The sequence below is a fragment of the Rhineura floridana genome, chromosome 5, assembly GCF_030035675.1.
Source record: "Rhineura floridana isolate rRhiFlo1 chromosome 5, rRhiFlo1.hap2, whole genome shotgun sequence".
In the NCBI taxonomy this organism is placed as follows: Eukaryota; Metazoa; Chordata; class Lepidosauria; order Squamata; family Rhineuridae; genus Rhineura; species Rhineura floridana.
In genome coordinates this window covers 158,718,760-158,736,013 of record NC_084484.1, presented here as the reverse complement: position 1 = coordinate 158,736,013, position 17,254 = coordinate 158,718,760, and the positions used below count along the sequence as shown (strand labels likewise).

The 17,254-nt window shown below is 41.4% G+C and overlaps 1 protein-coding gene across 4 annotated transcripts in view; it reads left to right on the top strand.

Moving 5' to 3' along the window:
- The first annotated feature begins 4,683 nt into the window (after nucleotides 1-4,683).
- RNF17 (ring finger protein 17) overlaps nucleotides 4,684-17,254 on the top strand; it is a 90,837-nt gene continuing 78,266 nt past the window's right edge. For 2 of the 4 annotated variants that reach the window (XM_061628619.1, XM_061628617.1), the window contains exons 1-7: nucleotides 4,684-4,912; nucleotides 6,488-6,543; nucleotides 8,031-8,086; nucleotides 8,900-8,999; nucleotides 10,858-10,938; nucleotides 13,940-14,040; nucleotides 14,921-15,092. In XM_061628619.1, coding sequence (XP_061484603.1) covers nucleotides 4,792-4,912; nucleotides 6,488-6,543; nucleotides 8,031-8,086; nucleotides 8,900-8,999; nucleotides 10,858-10,938; nucleotides 13,940-14,040; nucleotides 14,921-15,092 — 687 coding nt within the window. In that variant the 5' untranslated portion in view covers nucleotides 4,684-4,791. Of the gene's footprint in view, nucleotides 4,913-6,487; nucleotides 6,544-8,030; nucleotides 8,087-8,899; nucleotides 9,000-10,857; nucleotides 10,939-13,939; nucleotides 14,041-14,920; nucleotides 15,093-17,254 lie in introns of those variants that run through there. The other 2 variants (XM_061628620.1, XM_061628621.1) reach the window with 2 other exon arrangements.

Below are 17,254 nucleotides of genomic sequence, written 5' to 3'. Positions count from 1 at the left end.
GTGACCCTTTAGATGTTGCTGGACTCCAACTCCCACTTGGCCAACTGTCAGGGATGATGGGAGTTGTAGCTCAGCAATATTTGGAGGACCACAGGTTGCCATCCTTGAGTTAAAGAGCATCAGGTTCAGATCCTCTTTCAGCTCTGAGGATGCTCATTGAGTGACACAGGCTAGTCAGGCTATCTCTAGCCTTTCTCTTAAGGTTGTTGTGAGGGTCAAGTGGGGTAGATGGAGGAAACGTGGAATATAACAAATACTGCAGGTAGGTTAAGGGCAGCTGCTAGTGTATAAACATCCCATCCACACCTCTGCATTTATTTAAGTAACATATTATGGCCTGGATCCAAAGAACCACACAACTTCTTCTGCATGCCACAGCAGCCTACCCCCCTCAAACCAGAAAACCTCTTTTGAAACAGGATTTTCGAAAACTACTTTGTGATAGGATGTAGAGGTCTGCTGCTCAAAGGTGTGCTGTGTGGTTTTTTAGGGGGGGGCTGTCTCATTAGGGCCTACTGCCTAGCCAAATCTAAGCTTTTAAGTACCGTTTTGGGTATGCCTTAAGATAGATTTTGCCCTCACAGTAAGTCAAAGTATGATTTACTGGGACTGCATAAACACTTCACTGGGGTGTTGTTTTTTGCTCTGTGTGTTATGGCAGATTCGCCAAGTTTTGCTAAATGTGTTGTCTGAACCCAAGGTTGTGGTTAAGGTATCTCCTCCTTATCTGTGAGCTGTAACCATAGGTCCGGCCTTGGCTACATACTGTAGTTAAGAAGAGACCTAACCATGATTATGGGTTTGGATGTGATGCCTCGCTAAGCCAAACCTTGTCTTACATGCTATGCTACACTCAGGGGCGTCACTAGGGGGGTGCAGGGGGTGCAGACCGCACCAGGTGACACCATCAGAGGGGGGTGACTCTCAACTTTAATTTAAAAAAAAAATTAAGTTTCTAGGTGGTCCGGTTCTCGAGATATACATAAAAACATCAGCCGCCCCCCAGTGGCGTCACTACGGGGGTGCGGGGGGTGCGGACCACACCAGGTGACACCATCAGAGGGGGGTGATTCTCAGCTTTAATTAAAAAAAAGTTTCTAGGTGGTCCAGTTCTCGAGATATACATAAAAACGTCAGCCACCCCCGTTAAATCTTTTTTTAAACTACTGTATAGCACTTTGTAGCTTTAACCCCGCCCGTTCAGGATTGCAGCTAATCAGTGAAGTGTTTGTTTGACCTGTGGCAGTATCTAGTAAACCTCATTGCAAGGCCAGAATATGGTGGTTCCCCCCCCCCCGTTTATCTGAAAATCTCATAAATTGGGTAAGTATATATATTTCAGTTTTTCCCCCTCTTGTGTGTAGGAGTCAGATCCTGGGCAGTGTTTTCAAAACCTTCCCAATACTTGCTTTTGTGGGGGTAAAAGCATTGCTAATCCCATATCTCCAGAGTAAATCCCATTGAATTCAATAGGATTTACTTTTGAGTAGACAAGGTTGTGAATGTGCTGAAAATCAATGGGACTTTGGAGTGAATGTAAAAAAGAATTGTGTTTGTGTTGTCTTTCTGTCCCCCCCTCCTCCAGTCCTATTTTAAAGCAAGTAGGCAGGGCTTACTTAGGTATTACAGTTTTTATTCTGTAGGAAACGAATACTGATTTTTTTAAAACTAATACTGATTTTTCTGCAATGACCAACTGGTTTGACAATAAACTATTATATGGGCTGTATGTATTTATACATCTGCAGTGTGTGTGTGTAGTCTTTCCAACCTACCTGTGAGGTAGGGTTGGAAACCAAGGCAGCTCACAACAAGAAATAAAACCATTTAAAATCCAATAACCATAAAGCAAGAATAAACAGTTGGAAAACAGCCTAAAGATGCATGATTCTGAATTTTGGGTTGGGTGAATGAAGTTTATTTATTTATTATTTGATTTATATGCTGCCCTTCCTCCCAGTAGGAGCCCAGGGTGGCAAACAAAAGCACTAAAAGCACTTTAAAACATCATAAAAACAGACTTTAAAATATATTAAAACATCTTTGAAAATATTTTTTAAAAGCTTTAAAAAGACATTTTTTAAAAAACAAAGAAAAGGCTTAAAAACATATTAAAAAGCAATTCCAACACAGACTCAGACTTGGATATGGTCTCAACTTAAAAGAACTAGTTGAAAGAACAAGTTCCTTATCACTTGAGGCTGTAGTTCTCTGCACACTTCCCAGTTTGAGTAAGCCCCATTGAATACATTGGGACTTGCTTCTGAGTAACCTAACATCGGATTGCACTATAAATATATTTAAAGATTGTGTAATTCATAAACATATTTGATAGTCATGTTTATATAAATATTTCTTCATACTGTGTCCCAATAAGTATTTGATTTCACACTATGGTTGTAGATGATTTTTTCCTCTACATTTTAAGTGTGCTGTTCTTCCTGGGTGTGGTCATGGTTCTCCGTTGTTTTCATCCTGAGGGAAGGATAGGCTGAGAGATGGTGAGTAGCACATTTAAGGTCTTTTCACCTCCCCCCCCCTTTTTTAATTTGTATTTATTTTATATTTCTCCAATATCTTCCCCTGGCTGTTTTTATGTATTTTAAATATTTTTAGATTAAATAAATAGGAAATCATAATTGTGAATCTCCCTAAAAGCAATTTACCTATCCTTATGTTTTGGCAAAGTGATGGTGTGAAGGCATGCTGGTAGAACAAGAGACCATGTTTGAGGCATGTTATAAAGTGTTTGAGGACTTTGTCACACATAACTTTTTGAGACCTGTAGATTCATGTTGGAAAGAACACGTGCACATATTGAATGGTGGCTTGGGTGCTGTTTTTTCAGTCTACGCTGCATGCGTAGCGAAGATGATACATCATCTGGCAGCTAGCTTCATAACGTGAGAATGAAAAACATTTGGATCACCATTCACTTGTTTACTTTTCTCACTATTGAGACCACTTCATATATTACTTTTTCATACACAGAAATTTAATCTTTGTATAGGTAAAAGTATTTTGTAAAATGTGAAGGACAGTGGCTGCCCAGTCAGTATAACCACTGTACAAGATCTACTCAGCCACTGTAATTACCTTTTTGTTTTGAGTGCCCTTTTGTCTGGGTCTTGGTTCAGGTGTGTATCCAACTATGATGTGCTTATGGAAGGGGTGTGCAAGTAGTGCCCCCCCAAGCGTGGAGGCTTGGACAAACATTGTGTTATGGAAAATCAAAGTCTGTGTGAAAGTACATATTTGGGAATGCCATCAGTGTAATCCTAAACACACTTAATAAATAATGTCGAACTTGCACGTCACAAAATATATTACGGTCATGTCCATAAGCACCAGGAGGGTAGTTGCCCAGGGGATCTTAGTCCCTCTGCTTTTTTGGGAGCAGGGTCCCTAAGTCTCCAAGCATCCTACAGTCAGCATTAAAAGGGAGTGTGTTAGTCACTGAGAAGAGTCTTCTAATATGCTTCCTTGCCTTTTCTGCAGATTGGAGCCAATCAGAGTGAAAGGAGGTGAGTCAGCCACTGAGAAGACTCTTCTCAGTTGCTAACACTCTCCACTTTCATGCTGATTGGCTCCTAGAGATGTTTGTTGTTGTGAGAGAACGCATTAACAAAGATCTCATTCTTAATCCAGGAGCAAAAAAGGATGTATGTGGCTGTAACTATCATGAAGGAACCCTGCAGCTCTGAATTTTCTACTAAACAACTGATAAATACCTATGTAACTTTGTGTCTGGAGACTTATTATTAAGAATCATTTTCCATAATTGTAAGGTGGTGTGTCCACACACATGCATCCCAGGCACCTAAATGAGGGGAGAGAGCAGCATAGGGACATAAGCAGGTGTCTTATTCCAGGGGTTCCCAAACCTTTATTCTACATAGACCACTTGAAAATTGCTGAGGGTCTGAAAGTATCTGAAAATTTACTACGGGCATATGCAAGATAATTAACTCCCATTAGTAATAAGAGCAAGAATTTGAGCTGTGCGTATGATAATGTAATTTAAAGGTGTAATTTTAATTTTGCTAGTTGTTTATGTCACTACTATTGCCATTACATTCAGTGATATATGGGAATTACGATTTACGAGTAACATTAGTACAAAAAACATTACTAAGGATTCTGTATGGTCTGATATGGGAGGAGGTCCATGGTGGTGACACCTTGAGTTACCACACCGGGTGACACCAACCCTAGTGACGCCACTGGCTACACTGAAAAAGCCCACAGAGCAAAGTGGGTGCAATCTCCTCCTCCGGAGCAAGTACATTTGCACTAAGCCATAGGTTGGCTTAGCATTGTGAGCGGATGCAACCTTTGTATCCCAATAATGAGGTATTCCAAAAGTGTGTATGTGAACTCGCACAGTGGTACTGGAATCTTGTGGTGTTTGGGGGGGGGGCAACAGAAAGCTTGTTACAATACATGCACAATAGGACCAAGCCTCACTTAAAGGACTAAACATTTTTGCAAAGGCGGAAGGAATTATTCACAAGGAAAGCCTCCACTCTAGCATGAGCTAGCACGAGATAATTGCGCGGAGGGTGTTTAGAATCGTGCGATTCCGCGGCAAGGACAGTTATCAGCTTTCGAGATGCCGCGATTGGCTATAGAAAGACGGCTAGAGAGCTGTCATTGGTCGAAAGGCACGTGTCAGGGAAGGCGGGCCCAAAGAAATACGGAAAAGAGGTAAGCGCACGTGGCGGTAGTCCGTTTGCGTCGCGTGGAGAAGGACGAAGCGCAAAGTAGGGGGCAGAAGAACGGGCGGAGAAGATGGCGTCGTTCTTGGATGTTTCGCCGAATCGGCGAGGCAGGGCTCAGCGGAAAAGTCCGTTCGAGGGTTCCCGACAGGCTGGAGTGCCGATTCGACGGGCGGCCGTAGACGCTTTCTCAGGTGAAGTGTAAAGCAGAGTTTAACTTCCGTTGCACCCATAGGTAGAAGCTTAAAGGGATAACGGGAACCTGGTGATGCCTACTCAGAAGCCGATCCCCAAGTATTGCATGGAAACTCGTTCCCAAGAAAACGGGCCTTAGAATTGTCGTCTATGCACGCTAAATGGAGGGTGGAAAACTACTTTAATGTTTGCTTTTGTATAAGCATGCAAAGGATCGGGCCGCGCGGCTTACTCTCTAGCGAGCACAGATTATAACGTGGAAACGTTGAACACTACAGGGCTGGCTTCTGAGTAACCATGCACAGGATCGGGACTGTGTGGCTTGCGGCCCTATATGTATTTGTATATTTACGAGTAAGAGGACTTCTAGGGCTTACTCCCAAGTTTCCTTCTCCTTGCACCTTTTCTTGGAAGCATATCCCGTTGAACTCGCTGGGACTTATTTCTAAGTTTACTTATACGTAGGTTCATTCTAATCGCCAAGAGAATGGGGCGGGGCAGGGCAGGGCGGGGGGACCTCCACCAACTTCTTTACGTCTTCTTGCATTTTCATGGTGGAAAAACACGTCGTCCGGGTCCTCTCTTCTTTTCTCCCCCCAACACGTGAAAGGCACATAAAAGCGAAAGTCGTGGGAAGTCGCGTGTGAGGGCCAGGCGAGGTGTTGTGCCGCCTCAGTCGGCCGTATTTTTTTTCACGCGGAGACGCCCGACTTTCTCAGTTGACTCAACAGAAATGTAAACATTGAACAGAATAGTTTGGAGCCGCTGCCCCTTTGTGATGGAGCAGAATTTGTGGAGAACTTGAGGAAAGGAAAACTTTCGTCAGATAGTTACTGTACTCTCCTGTTACTTTAAGCTCTCGTCCCCACTGCCCAGCAGTTAATTTGTTTTGTGGGGTTCTGTCAGTTATTTTCAGGACTTGTATTAGCGTAATTTATGACTTCCGAAAAGCCCCTTATTTGCCCTTTAGTAGATCTCTCTCCTGGGCGATTTTTAATTTATCAGCTTTCTATGCTGCACCGTTCCTGCCGTACAAGCCCGATCCTGTGCATTTTTACTCACAATCACAAGTGAATTTCACTGATTTCAATGAGACTTAATCCCAAATAAGTTAAACAAGATTGCAGCTGTAAGAGGCCTTGAGGTCAGTAGTAGGCTGAACGGTACAGTGCAATCCCAAATACATTAGAAGTCAGCCAAAGACAAAGCCTGGCATTTCTTATCTAATGGTGTTTTCTAGACTGTCACTATTTTTGTATGAAATTATAAAGATTGGATATTGTGATAAGGGAAGTGATGGGAGAATACATGCTCCTTTTTGCAACATCATCTAACCTCCCTCTGCAAACAAATCAGAATGAATGCTTAATAAACAGGTCGTCAAGAAGCTCCCTAACTCTACCTCCCGCTCCTTAAAATGGCTTGGCCACTGTAGTCAGTTAGTGTGGAATCATGGAAATGCTGGCTTAAACATTCAGTGCTTGTTGCCTTATTCTAATGTGTGTGTTACTTTGTTCTAAATAAGAAGAGCAGTAATACGCTAACTTATTCTTGATGTGTTTTCTACTTTTTAGACTTGCAGAATCAGAATTCCAACAGGATCAGCGGATGTGATAGCTATACTTCAAAAGTAAACTGAATTGCTATCTTTGGGGACATATGGGATATTAACTAAATTAGACAGACAGCCACATATTTTGTGGTGGAATAGCTTAAGAGTACACGGGGGGGATCAGTTCAAAAATTGCAAACCCTAAATAAAAGTTGTCAAACCTAGTAGCTACCAGGCAAGGTTCTAGTTTTGATGTACAAAGCCCTTCACAGCTCGGGACCAGGATACCTGAAAGACTGCCTTATCCCTTATATGCCCACTTGATCACTGCACTCTGCAGGTGAGGACCTCCTGCGGATGCCATTTTTACCAGGAGGTCAGTTCCACACAACATAGGAAACAGACCTTTAGTGTAGCGGCACCTACCCTTTGGATTTCCCTCCCCTTGAATATTAGACAGGTACCATCTCTGTTATCTTTCAGGCACCTACTGAAGACCTTCCTCTTTCAACAAGCCTTTTAAAGTACAGCCCTTATCCCAGTCTGCATCTGTGTTAGAATTGCTTTTTAATATGTTTTTAAACATTCTTTTTTTAAAAATAGATTTTTTAAAGCTTTTTAAAAATGTTTTTAAAGATGTTATTTTAAAGTCTGTTTTTATGATGTGTTAAAGTGTTTTTAGTGGTTTTGTTTGCTGCCCTGGGCTCCTACTGGGAGAAAGGGCAGGATATAAATCTAATAATAATAAATAGGCTTAAATTTAAGTAATGTAACTGAATGACTTTATTAATATTAGTGCCAAGTACTTCCTAGTCAGCCTTTTCACTCACTCACTGAAAGATAGGGAGTATTTTTTCTTGTCTGAAAGCTTTTTCTTTTTGCCTCTGTAATTAAAAAGCCTAGACACTTTTAAAATTTAAATCTGACTGGAAAATCCCTGAAACAGGCTGCACACATGCACCCGCCGTGTTAACAGCTTTGTGTAAGATGAGTTAAAACACCGACAATCTCAAGTAAAACTTATTCCCAGGTAAACATGTATTGCTTGTGTTGAAATTACTTAGCTGAAAAAGAAGCACATCATGGTAAGCTTTTCTGGTTTGTGCCCTCCCTACTCGTGCTGGGAAGAAACAAACCACACTCCCTGGCGCTCTGAACCAGGGATTGTGGTTTGTTGGAGTGAAACAACACTATAAGATTTAACAACTAACTGCGAAAACTATTAACTATATCAGACTTCCAGCCAGGCTATCCTCCCCACTGTGCTATACCAGCTCATTTTCCATTTTCATTAACTATATCAGAATAATATATCAACACTTTTTGTGTGAATGGCCATGGCTAATGATGTAACTAACATGTCGGCTTCTCTTCTCCCCTGAAATAATCATTGGGGAGAGAGGTGGTGATGCTGGAGGCAGCCCCAGTCAGTATTACAAGAGGAGCATATGTTGTATCCCTGGTCTGGAACATAAATAAAATATAAGAGACAGTCTAAGACAAATTTAACTAGTTTTGAGTTTTGAAAATGCTGCACTATGAACATATTCCCTCCTTTTTGGTAGGTGACTTTAGATTTTGAACAAAAAGTTCGTCTTAGGAGTCTGCAAAAATATACAAGGTAAATCTGTTATTGATGATTGGAAGTGTGGAAGGAGTTATGGGGGCTGGAATGTATTAATATTACTAATAGCTCTTTAAGTGAACAAAATGATGTTGAATTCTTCTCATTTCATCTTTCAACTTTTTTTAAAGAGTTCTTTTTTTACAAGGAAATCTTAAGATTTTCTTCAATTGTGTGTTTTATTTTATTTATTTATTTATTTATTAAATTTATATACCGCCCGACTAGCAGTAGCTCTCTGGGCGGTGAACATCACTGTTCACTTCTGCTGTTCAATGCTGATTGATTCTGTGTGCTGAAGAAATTGAGAAAATTACATTTTAGTTTGCTACAACATAACCCTTTATTCTGCCAAAGTTATTACTTTTAATTTTATGAAATGAAAATGAAATGCACTGCCTTCAAGCGGATTCCAGTTTTCATGGTAAGCGGTATTCAGAGGGGGTTTGCCATTGCCTTCCTCTGAGGCTGAGAGGCAGTGATTGGCCCAAGGTTACCCAGTGAGCTTCATGGCTGTGTGGGGATTTGAACCCTGGCCTCCCAAGTCGTAGTCCCAACACCTTAACCACTATGCCACGCTGGATGTTATACTCCACATAAAAATCCAGTCAACCTCCATTGTCCTTTTGGGCTTTGATCAGAATTGTAATTGTACATTCAATCTCTGAAAACTTGAAGGGAAATAGATTGGTCTTGTTTTTTTAAAAAAAATAAAGTTTGAAGTGACAGAAGTAGGGTTCTTCTTTTGAGAGAGCATATCTTGTTGAAGTTATTGTTTTTGTTCAAAAGCAGAATAATTTGACTTGGTAGGTTTAATCATCAAAGCATCAAAGAGAAGAGTACACCTACTAAATGTGCTGACAGGACTCCTGGTCGCTATCTAACATTGGAAACATCTACAATAGATATGGTAAAAATCTTATTTGGTTTTGTCTTTGTTCAGTAAAGAGTGAGTTCAGCTATTTGATTTAGAATTGTCTAACCAAATTTGGCTAGTGACTTTGATGCTGTGTTAGTTGATTTACAGTTTTCAAAATGTTAATGTTACTAATCATCTAGTCTTAAGCTGTGACAGATAAAGATTTGCCCCTATGTACCTTTAGCTGTAGCCTGACACATAAGAACGGACCTGCTAGAATAGGGCTGGGTCATAGCTGAGTGGTAAAAGCACATGTTTTGCATGGTGGAATTCCCAGGTTCAGTCTCTGGCATCTCCAGGTAGGGTTGGACCCTGGAAAGCCGTTGCATGAGTCACTGTAGATGTCACTGAGCTAGATGGACTGATGATTCGCTTCAAATGTTAATGTTGGAAAGCTGGTTCATCTTGTTCAGTAACAAAGCTTTTCTTCTGTTTATCTCCGTGACAGTTTAAAAAAACACCCATTTGCTAAATTTCTGTGTGTTGGGATACTGGTAAAAAGGGCAACAGCAAAGGGATGCCTGTTTTGGAAATTATTGGGAGGTGGAATTAATGAGGCACTCAATGCTAACATTTTTGCCAATGATTTTGGTCATTTTGATATCAATCATTGCTGGCAACATCTGCAAGAATTTATTTTGTGAGTGTAAGTTCAAGATTCTGGTTTTGCGGTATAAAACCCTATACAGCTTGGAGTCAGGAAAACTGAAAGATTGTCTTACCCGTTATACCTAGTCACTACACTCTGCAGGTGAGGGCCTCCTGCAGATACCATGTTATCAGGAGATCCATTCTGCACAACATAGGAAGCGGATCTTTAGTGTAGTGGCACCTACCCTTTCGAATTCCCTCTTAAATATTAGACAGGCGCCATCTCTGTTAACTTTTTGTTGCCTGCTGAAGGCCTTCTTCTTTCAACAAGCGTTTTAAGTAGAGACCTTATCCCAGTCTGTGTTGGAATTGCTTTTTAAGGTGTTTTTAAAGATGTTTTAAAATATTTTAAAATCTGTTTTTATGATGTTTTAGAGTGTTTTTAGTGTTTTTGTTTGCCACTCTGGGCTCCTAGTGGAAGGAAGGTTGGAATATAAATTTAATAAAAAAAATTAAAAATAAGCGGAAGAGTTGATTATTCAAATTCCTTGTACTCTGTAGCTTGGTCTGGGTCAAAATGTGTCACCTTGAGGGGATTTCTGACCTTCCTGAGAATAAAATGCCCAGATTTAATTTTTATACTAATATCGCTAGATTTGGGCTAGCTCAGTATCTTGTTACCACTTATAATGGATTGGATCATTTGTTGATTGATGATTATTAATTAGCGGTGGTGAAGAATGAGGTCAGATACAAACTCCAGCAGTGGAGAAGCGGAGAGCGCAGCCTTCAAAGAATTAAATGATATTCGTGAAGAGGAAATGCCAAGAAAGTGTGATAGCCAAACTAGATGAGAGAGTGCAATTTCACCATAATGTAAGGGCTTCCTTGTCTGGTTTCTGCACCAGAAGTGATCAACAGCTGTGCATTTATTGAATGAAAAAACTACTGTGTGGAAAGGTTATAATTTTCCTAAGAATACTGAAGAAATGTGAAAAAATGATAGATAATTCACCTTGTGGTAACTATACTACTTTATAAATGATTATCTAGCCTAAAGGTATGGATACCCGATTTGCACTCTTTGGGACACCTGCTCAGTTTTATCATAAATAATTGTCTGCCATTTGTTGAAAACAACTTCATACATGGAGATGTAATTTTAAAAATCAAAATTAAATGAAATAGAATGCTATGAATTTTTTTTGTTTAAAGCAGCACTCTGCTAACTATGGTGTTATCCTTTAATTTCTCCCAGAATAGCAAAACTCTGCAAGAGATAGACAAAGCTTTGGAAGTAGCAAAACTCAACTTCCAGTGTTTAAAGACTACAGAGGAGGTAGGCCAAGAGAATTCCATGTCTCAGCCTGAAGTATTTCAGATGTTACTTTATACTGATGCCTGTTCCCAGAAATCCTTTCTCTCTAGCATTACTTGATCAAGGTGCTGAACATTTAGTGTCAGCTCAGTTACAGGAGTTCTCAGATGGGGCCAATTATAATTCCAGATCAGCCTTTCCCAACTAGTGTGCCTCCAGATGTTGTTGGACCACAACTCCCATCGGCCTCAGCCAGCATTGCCAATGGGAGGCTGATGGGAGTTGTGGTCCAACAACATCTGGAGGCACACTGGTTGGGAAAGCCTGTTCTAGATTGAGTGGTGGACCTTTGGCCCACCAGATGTTGCTGAACTACAACTCCCATCATCCCTGGCCATTGGCCATACTTGCTAAGACTGATGGGTGTTGTAATTCTGCAACATCTGGAGGGCCAAAGGTTTCCCATGCCTGTTCTAGATCTTCACCCTGGCTTCTAATGTGGTTTTGACATTGAGAACTGCCTTGGTTACCCTGGTTATTACTAATAAAATGCCTTGAAATGGGGAAGGGCACTGTGTCTCTGTTTTCCTTCAGCATCTCATTGGCTTTTGATCTGATCAGTCATGATATCCTTCTGGATTTCCTAACTGGAGGTGGAAACTGTACTGCAATTTTCCCAGTCCCTTCTGGAGGGTAGATTGCAGAAGGTGGTGCTGGAAGATTAGCACTCTGCCATCTGGCCTTGGGTTTGCAGGACCCCTCCTGTTTAACATCTATGTGAAACTGCTGCAGAGGTCATCCAGAGACATCTGGAATGTGATGTCACCAGTATACTGATGACAGTCAGCTCTATCTCTTCTATCATGCGGCGGCAGGAGAAATCCTGAGCCAACATCTATGATTAACTGGATGAGGGTGAATAAAATTGAAATTTAAACTAAACAAGATAGAAGTTCTGTTGGGAATTAGTTTGAACCAAAGTAGGGATACAGCCTGTGTTAAATAGAGTTGCACACACCCTTAACTCAGGCTTGCAGTCTGCTTGTGCAGTTTGGTTCCAGGCTGCATCCTGATATTCTGGTAGAGGCTTGTGAAGAGTGTATTTTACCAGTTTAGACTGGCTTGTCAATGTTGTGTCTTTCTAGAGAAGGCTGTAGCCACAGTAATTTATGCCCTAGTAAATTCTAGATATGGCTACTGTAATTTGCTCTAAATTACTTATTTATAGGATTTCTTACCCACCCTTTACCATAAGGTCCAAGGGCCAGTTACAGTAAAACTATACGGTTACTGAACAAGTAAAACAAGACCGTTCCAACCAAAACAGAAACAGTATAGACCCAACAAAAGAGGTTGGTCTCACAAGAGAAATACCTTAACTGTCAAAGGGCAGGGAAGCTGTTCAGTAACGATGTACCTCAGTAAGGAGGGAGTTTCCCAGTTCAGGGCTGCCACAGAGGAAGGCCTCCCCTGTGCCGCCGTTCCCTGCACTTCTAAGGGAGATGGAGCTATCAAGAGAGTTCCCTCTGCTGATCTTAAAACTATAGGGAATCTAGGAATATTTAGAGCCTAATTCATTTCAGGGCTTTAAACACCATTGTGTAAATGGAGCTGGAAACAAATGAAACACGGTGTAGGTTGCTGGGTATTAGTTAGGGAAGGCTGCTTTTCCCAACAACTGCACTGTCAGCTGGTGGATTTTGTGTATGTTCCAAACATTGGTTTTAACCTTTAAAACCTTAAGTCAGAGGTGGGGAATCCTTTTCAGCCTGAGGGCCATATTCCCTTCTGGCCAACCTTCCAAGGGCCATATACCAGTGGGGGGCAGAGGCAAAAGTGGATAGAGCAATGAATATACAATTTACTTTTGTACAGTAGGCTAGTTTCTATACATACCTCTCTCTATCCCCCATTCAGACAAGCAAGGACACATTCCAGCCAGGCAAAAACAGTTGGGTTGCACATCAGGGCCAATTAGTGGTGTGGGAGGGGGAGACAAGGAGTGGCTCAGTAGTGGACGGGCAGGGAATTGCAAACATTCCCGGATGCGACTGATTACCTGGATCCATGACAATCTGGGTTGAGGCCTGGATTTGGGCCAAATCAGCTTTGGTTGCCCTGATGGATAACCTTTGTAGAGAGGAGGATGGGGGAGTGCAATCCTGCTCCTTTTGCTTGATCTCTCAGCAGCTTTCGATATCATTGACCATGGTATCCTACTGAGGGATGGGTATTGGTGTCACTGTGTTCTGGTGGCCCCTCTCCTACCTGCAGGGTCATGACCACACAGTAGCATTGGGAGAGTGCTCTTCAGCCTCTTGGTGTATATGCTATGTGGGACTGCAGGGCACTGTGTTGTCTCCAGTGCTAATCAGCATCTGTGTGAAGCCGTTGGGAATGGTCATCAGGAGTTTTGGAGCAAAGTGTAATCGCTACACAGAAGATACCCAACTCTGTTTTTCCATTACATTTGAATGGAGAGGCTGTGCGAGTGCCTGGATGCAATGGTGGACTGGATGTCAGTCAATAAACTAAGCCTGAATCTTGGAAAGACAGGCCTTGTGTGGATGGTTCCTGTACCAGTCTGTTTATATCCCACCTTATCATACAAAAGTTCAAGGTGGCTAACAATGTAATATTAAAACAATTAAAAGTCAGCAATATTTGTAATTACAAGGAAAAATACAAGAAAAGAAAAGGCAACAAAACAGCTTTAAAACATTTAAAGCAACAGGCAAGCTAAACAAAGCAATAAATAAAGCACAGTATTCCAGAGTCAAAAGAGCTGCACAAACATTTTCATGCATGTAGCTGTTATTAAACTGTTAACCGAAAACTACTGTTCTAGTGCATCTCTACACCACCAGGCTTCCGCCAAGTAAGAGGAAAAGGGGGAGAGAGTTATTAAAACATACGCTGTTTTTATTACTTGTCTAGCAATACTTGTAACTCTAGTTCTGCTGGCTAGAAAGTACATACAGAATTATAGCTATGCTTTTTTCCCCCCCACATACTAAAAAAGATGCTTGAACATTTGGTCACCAAAGCAAAGCGGGAAGAAAGCAAGATTGCTGATGTTATTAATAGCAGGTTTTCAGATATTATTGCTTCTCTACATTCAAGGTAATACGACTTAAAAATTTTACTTTGATATTAATAACTTCACTGAAAATCATAATGTAGCTATAAAACACAGATTTCTATGTGGTTTCATGTCTGTGGTAAAATATTTGTTTGCAAAAGTAGCAAAATACCTGCCTTTACAATATGGGAGGAGAAGAGGGGGGCTGTATGTGAGAGGAATCCTGGAAGGGCATGGTGAATCTGAGCTCAGAGATCCATTTTTAGCTCTGCATGGAGTTCCTGTCAGCAAAGACCTGAGACTTTGCTATTTGCCCATATGAATTAAATCACAGTCATCAATTAAAAACTAGAATATTGCAAAACATCTGTCATCCAGTTTTCCTCTTCTACTATGTCTGTCTACTTTTTCCAATGATTTCTCCAGCTCATTTCAGATCTACCAGTCAGTTGTTTGGAGTAATGGCTACGCGTGGAAATCTCTTACCCGTGAACATTTAGATAGTGCCCTTACTTAGCAGCATGAAGAGCAGGTTCTTCAGGATGCCGTTTTAATGGGTGGTATATACTGTTTTGGAGTTAGTTGCGTGTTTTGAAAACAGTGAGTGATATCTTGTGTTAATCATACCCAAGTGTTAAACCCTTTGAAATGAATGGACTTAAGTCCATTGATTTCAGTGGGTCTGCTTTTAATATGTCTTAGTTGGATACCACCCAATAAGTATTGCTGCTTAATAAATTTGATGTTCCTGTAGGTTATGTTAGTTTGTAATCTGGTGGTGTTTAATGTCATTGCAAAAAGATTCTTTTGAAACTGAGAGAGAGTTTATTTCCTATATAAAGTAGTTGACTTTTCGTACTTCATATTTTGTGATATATAATAAAGTTTTTCTGAGGTTAAATTTTCTTTGTTTCTTATTAGGAAAAGAAAACTAGAGACAGAAATGATAATGAACACCAGTTACTATATAACTGATGTACATAGCGTACAGGTATCAGTTATGCAGAAAATAAACAATTTGGATGCAGCCATAAAAATAGCAAGAGAGATTAAAGCAACCCATTGCTTAAAACCTTATCATAATTTAAAAGAGGTAACTTTAATTTTAAACCACTTTATTCCTTTCTGGGTTTTCATTAATTTATTATTTAATAGATTTTTATTCTGTTCTCTGGAGAATATCCTTGCAAAGCAATTGTTCTCTCTGATACAGTCAAAATTTTCAATGATCAGATGGCATCAATACAGCTTTTGCAAGTGTCCTTGGTTATCAACATTTTGCATTACTATTTTCTAGCCAATTAACTACACAAACTGAACTTTATTCCTTACTGTGGTGACTTGTAAGTCAGTGAAGTCTTCATATAGCTGTCTCAAAACTAAACCACCACAAGTCTTTAAGTGGAAATAAAGAATTCTGTCTAACGTTTTAATTTTTCTCTTAAAGGAACATGTCAAAGCTGTCAAGATTTTCTTTGCTTTGGCTTGGTTCTTTTAAAGAAAGTTGTGTTACCTTTTGAAGAAAAGTCACTTCAGTTTAGTGCAATGGAGGCATTAGAGAGTGGCTTCTGTCCTGCTGCTGCCCGGGACCATGTGATTTAGATCTATAGCCCAGGCTACTTATTGGAAGTTCCTCCCAGTTCCTTTTTTGGTTCAGCAAGGAACAAAAATCTTTATTTCAGTTCCTTTATTCCTAAAGTCAGTTCACTTTTTCATAGATCTCAAGACCTTACCCTTTTTTTGCCTCAAGCATTTTCATCCCTCTGAGAAGGCACAACAAGCAGGATGTGCACAGAGCACTTAAGATCTCCATTAACAGATCTCAGTCATTCAGGCAAATGGATTCCTTATTGGTCTACTTTCACCACACCTCCTTGGAGAAGAAAGTTGCAAGGTTATCCTACCTAGATGGATTAAGGCCTGTAGAGTTACAGCATATTAAGAGGCCTGGCATCTGCTCATCTCTCTCCAAATTATGGTATGCTCGGCCAAAGCAGGTGCCACTTTTATAGGGTTTTCCACAATGTTCTCCTTTCTGAAATCTGTAGGGCAGCAATGTGGGGATCAGCCAAAACGTTTTCCCAACGTTACAGAATGGATACATTCTCCTCTACAGTAGGGCCCCACTCATACGGCAGGTTAGGTTCCAGACCCCCACCGGAAAGCAAAAAAACGCCGGAAAGCGGATCAGCTGTAGCGTGGGGGTCTGGAACCTAACCCGCTGATTGCACCAGAGGAGGAGAAGATCAGCTCTTCCTCTCGGGCGCGATCAGCTCCAGTGGGAGTCTGATCGTGCCAGAAGAAGAGAAGATCGGCTGTAGTGAGCTACAGCTGATCTTTCCCTCCTCGGGCACGATCAGCTGGAGTGCGCGAGTCTGACCGCCCCCGAGGAGGATAAGATCAGCTGCAGCATGCTACAGCTGATCTTCCCTTCCTCCGGCACGATCAGCTGGAGTGCAGGGAGCTCCAGACCCCCTGCAGCTGACCACCCCGCTGGCACCGTATTAACAGAACGCTGAAAAGCGGGGCCCTACTGTACTGAGGCGGTATTTGGGAGACTGTTGCCGCAGTATGTCCACTCAAATAGGTTCAGCTACTTTGATCCCTCCCTAGTTTTGGGGTTTAGTTTGGGCACATCCCTCTTCTGGGTGCCTCCGTTGCACCAAATTGAATACATAAGAACATAAGAAGAGCCTGCTGGATCAGGCCAGTGGCCCATCTAGTCCAGCATCCTGTTCTCACAGTGGCCAACCAGGTGCCTGGGGGAAGCCCGCAAGCAGGACCCGAGTGCAAGAACACTCTCCCCTCCTGAGGCTTCCAGCAACTGGTTTTCAGAAGCATGCTGCCTCTGACTAGGGTGGCAGAGCACAGCCATCGTGGCTAGTAGCCATTGATAGCCCTGTCCTCCATGAATTTGTCTAATCTTCTTTTAAAGCCGTCCAAGCTGGTGGCCATTACTGCATCTTGTGGGAGCAAATTCCATAGTTTAACTATGCGCTGAGTAAAGAAGTACTTCCTTTTGTCTGTCCTGAATCTTCCAACATTCAGCTTCTTTGAATGTCCACGAGTTCTAGTATTATGAGAGAGGAAGAAGAACTTTTCTCTATCCACTTTCTCAATGCCATGCATAATTTTATACACTTCTATCATGTCTCCTCTGACCCGCCTTTTCTCTAAACTAAAAAGCCCCAAATGCTGCAACCTTTCCTTGTAAGGGAGTCGCTCCATCCCCTTGATCATTCTGGTTGCCCTCTT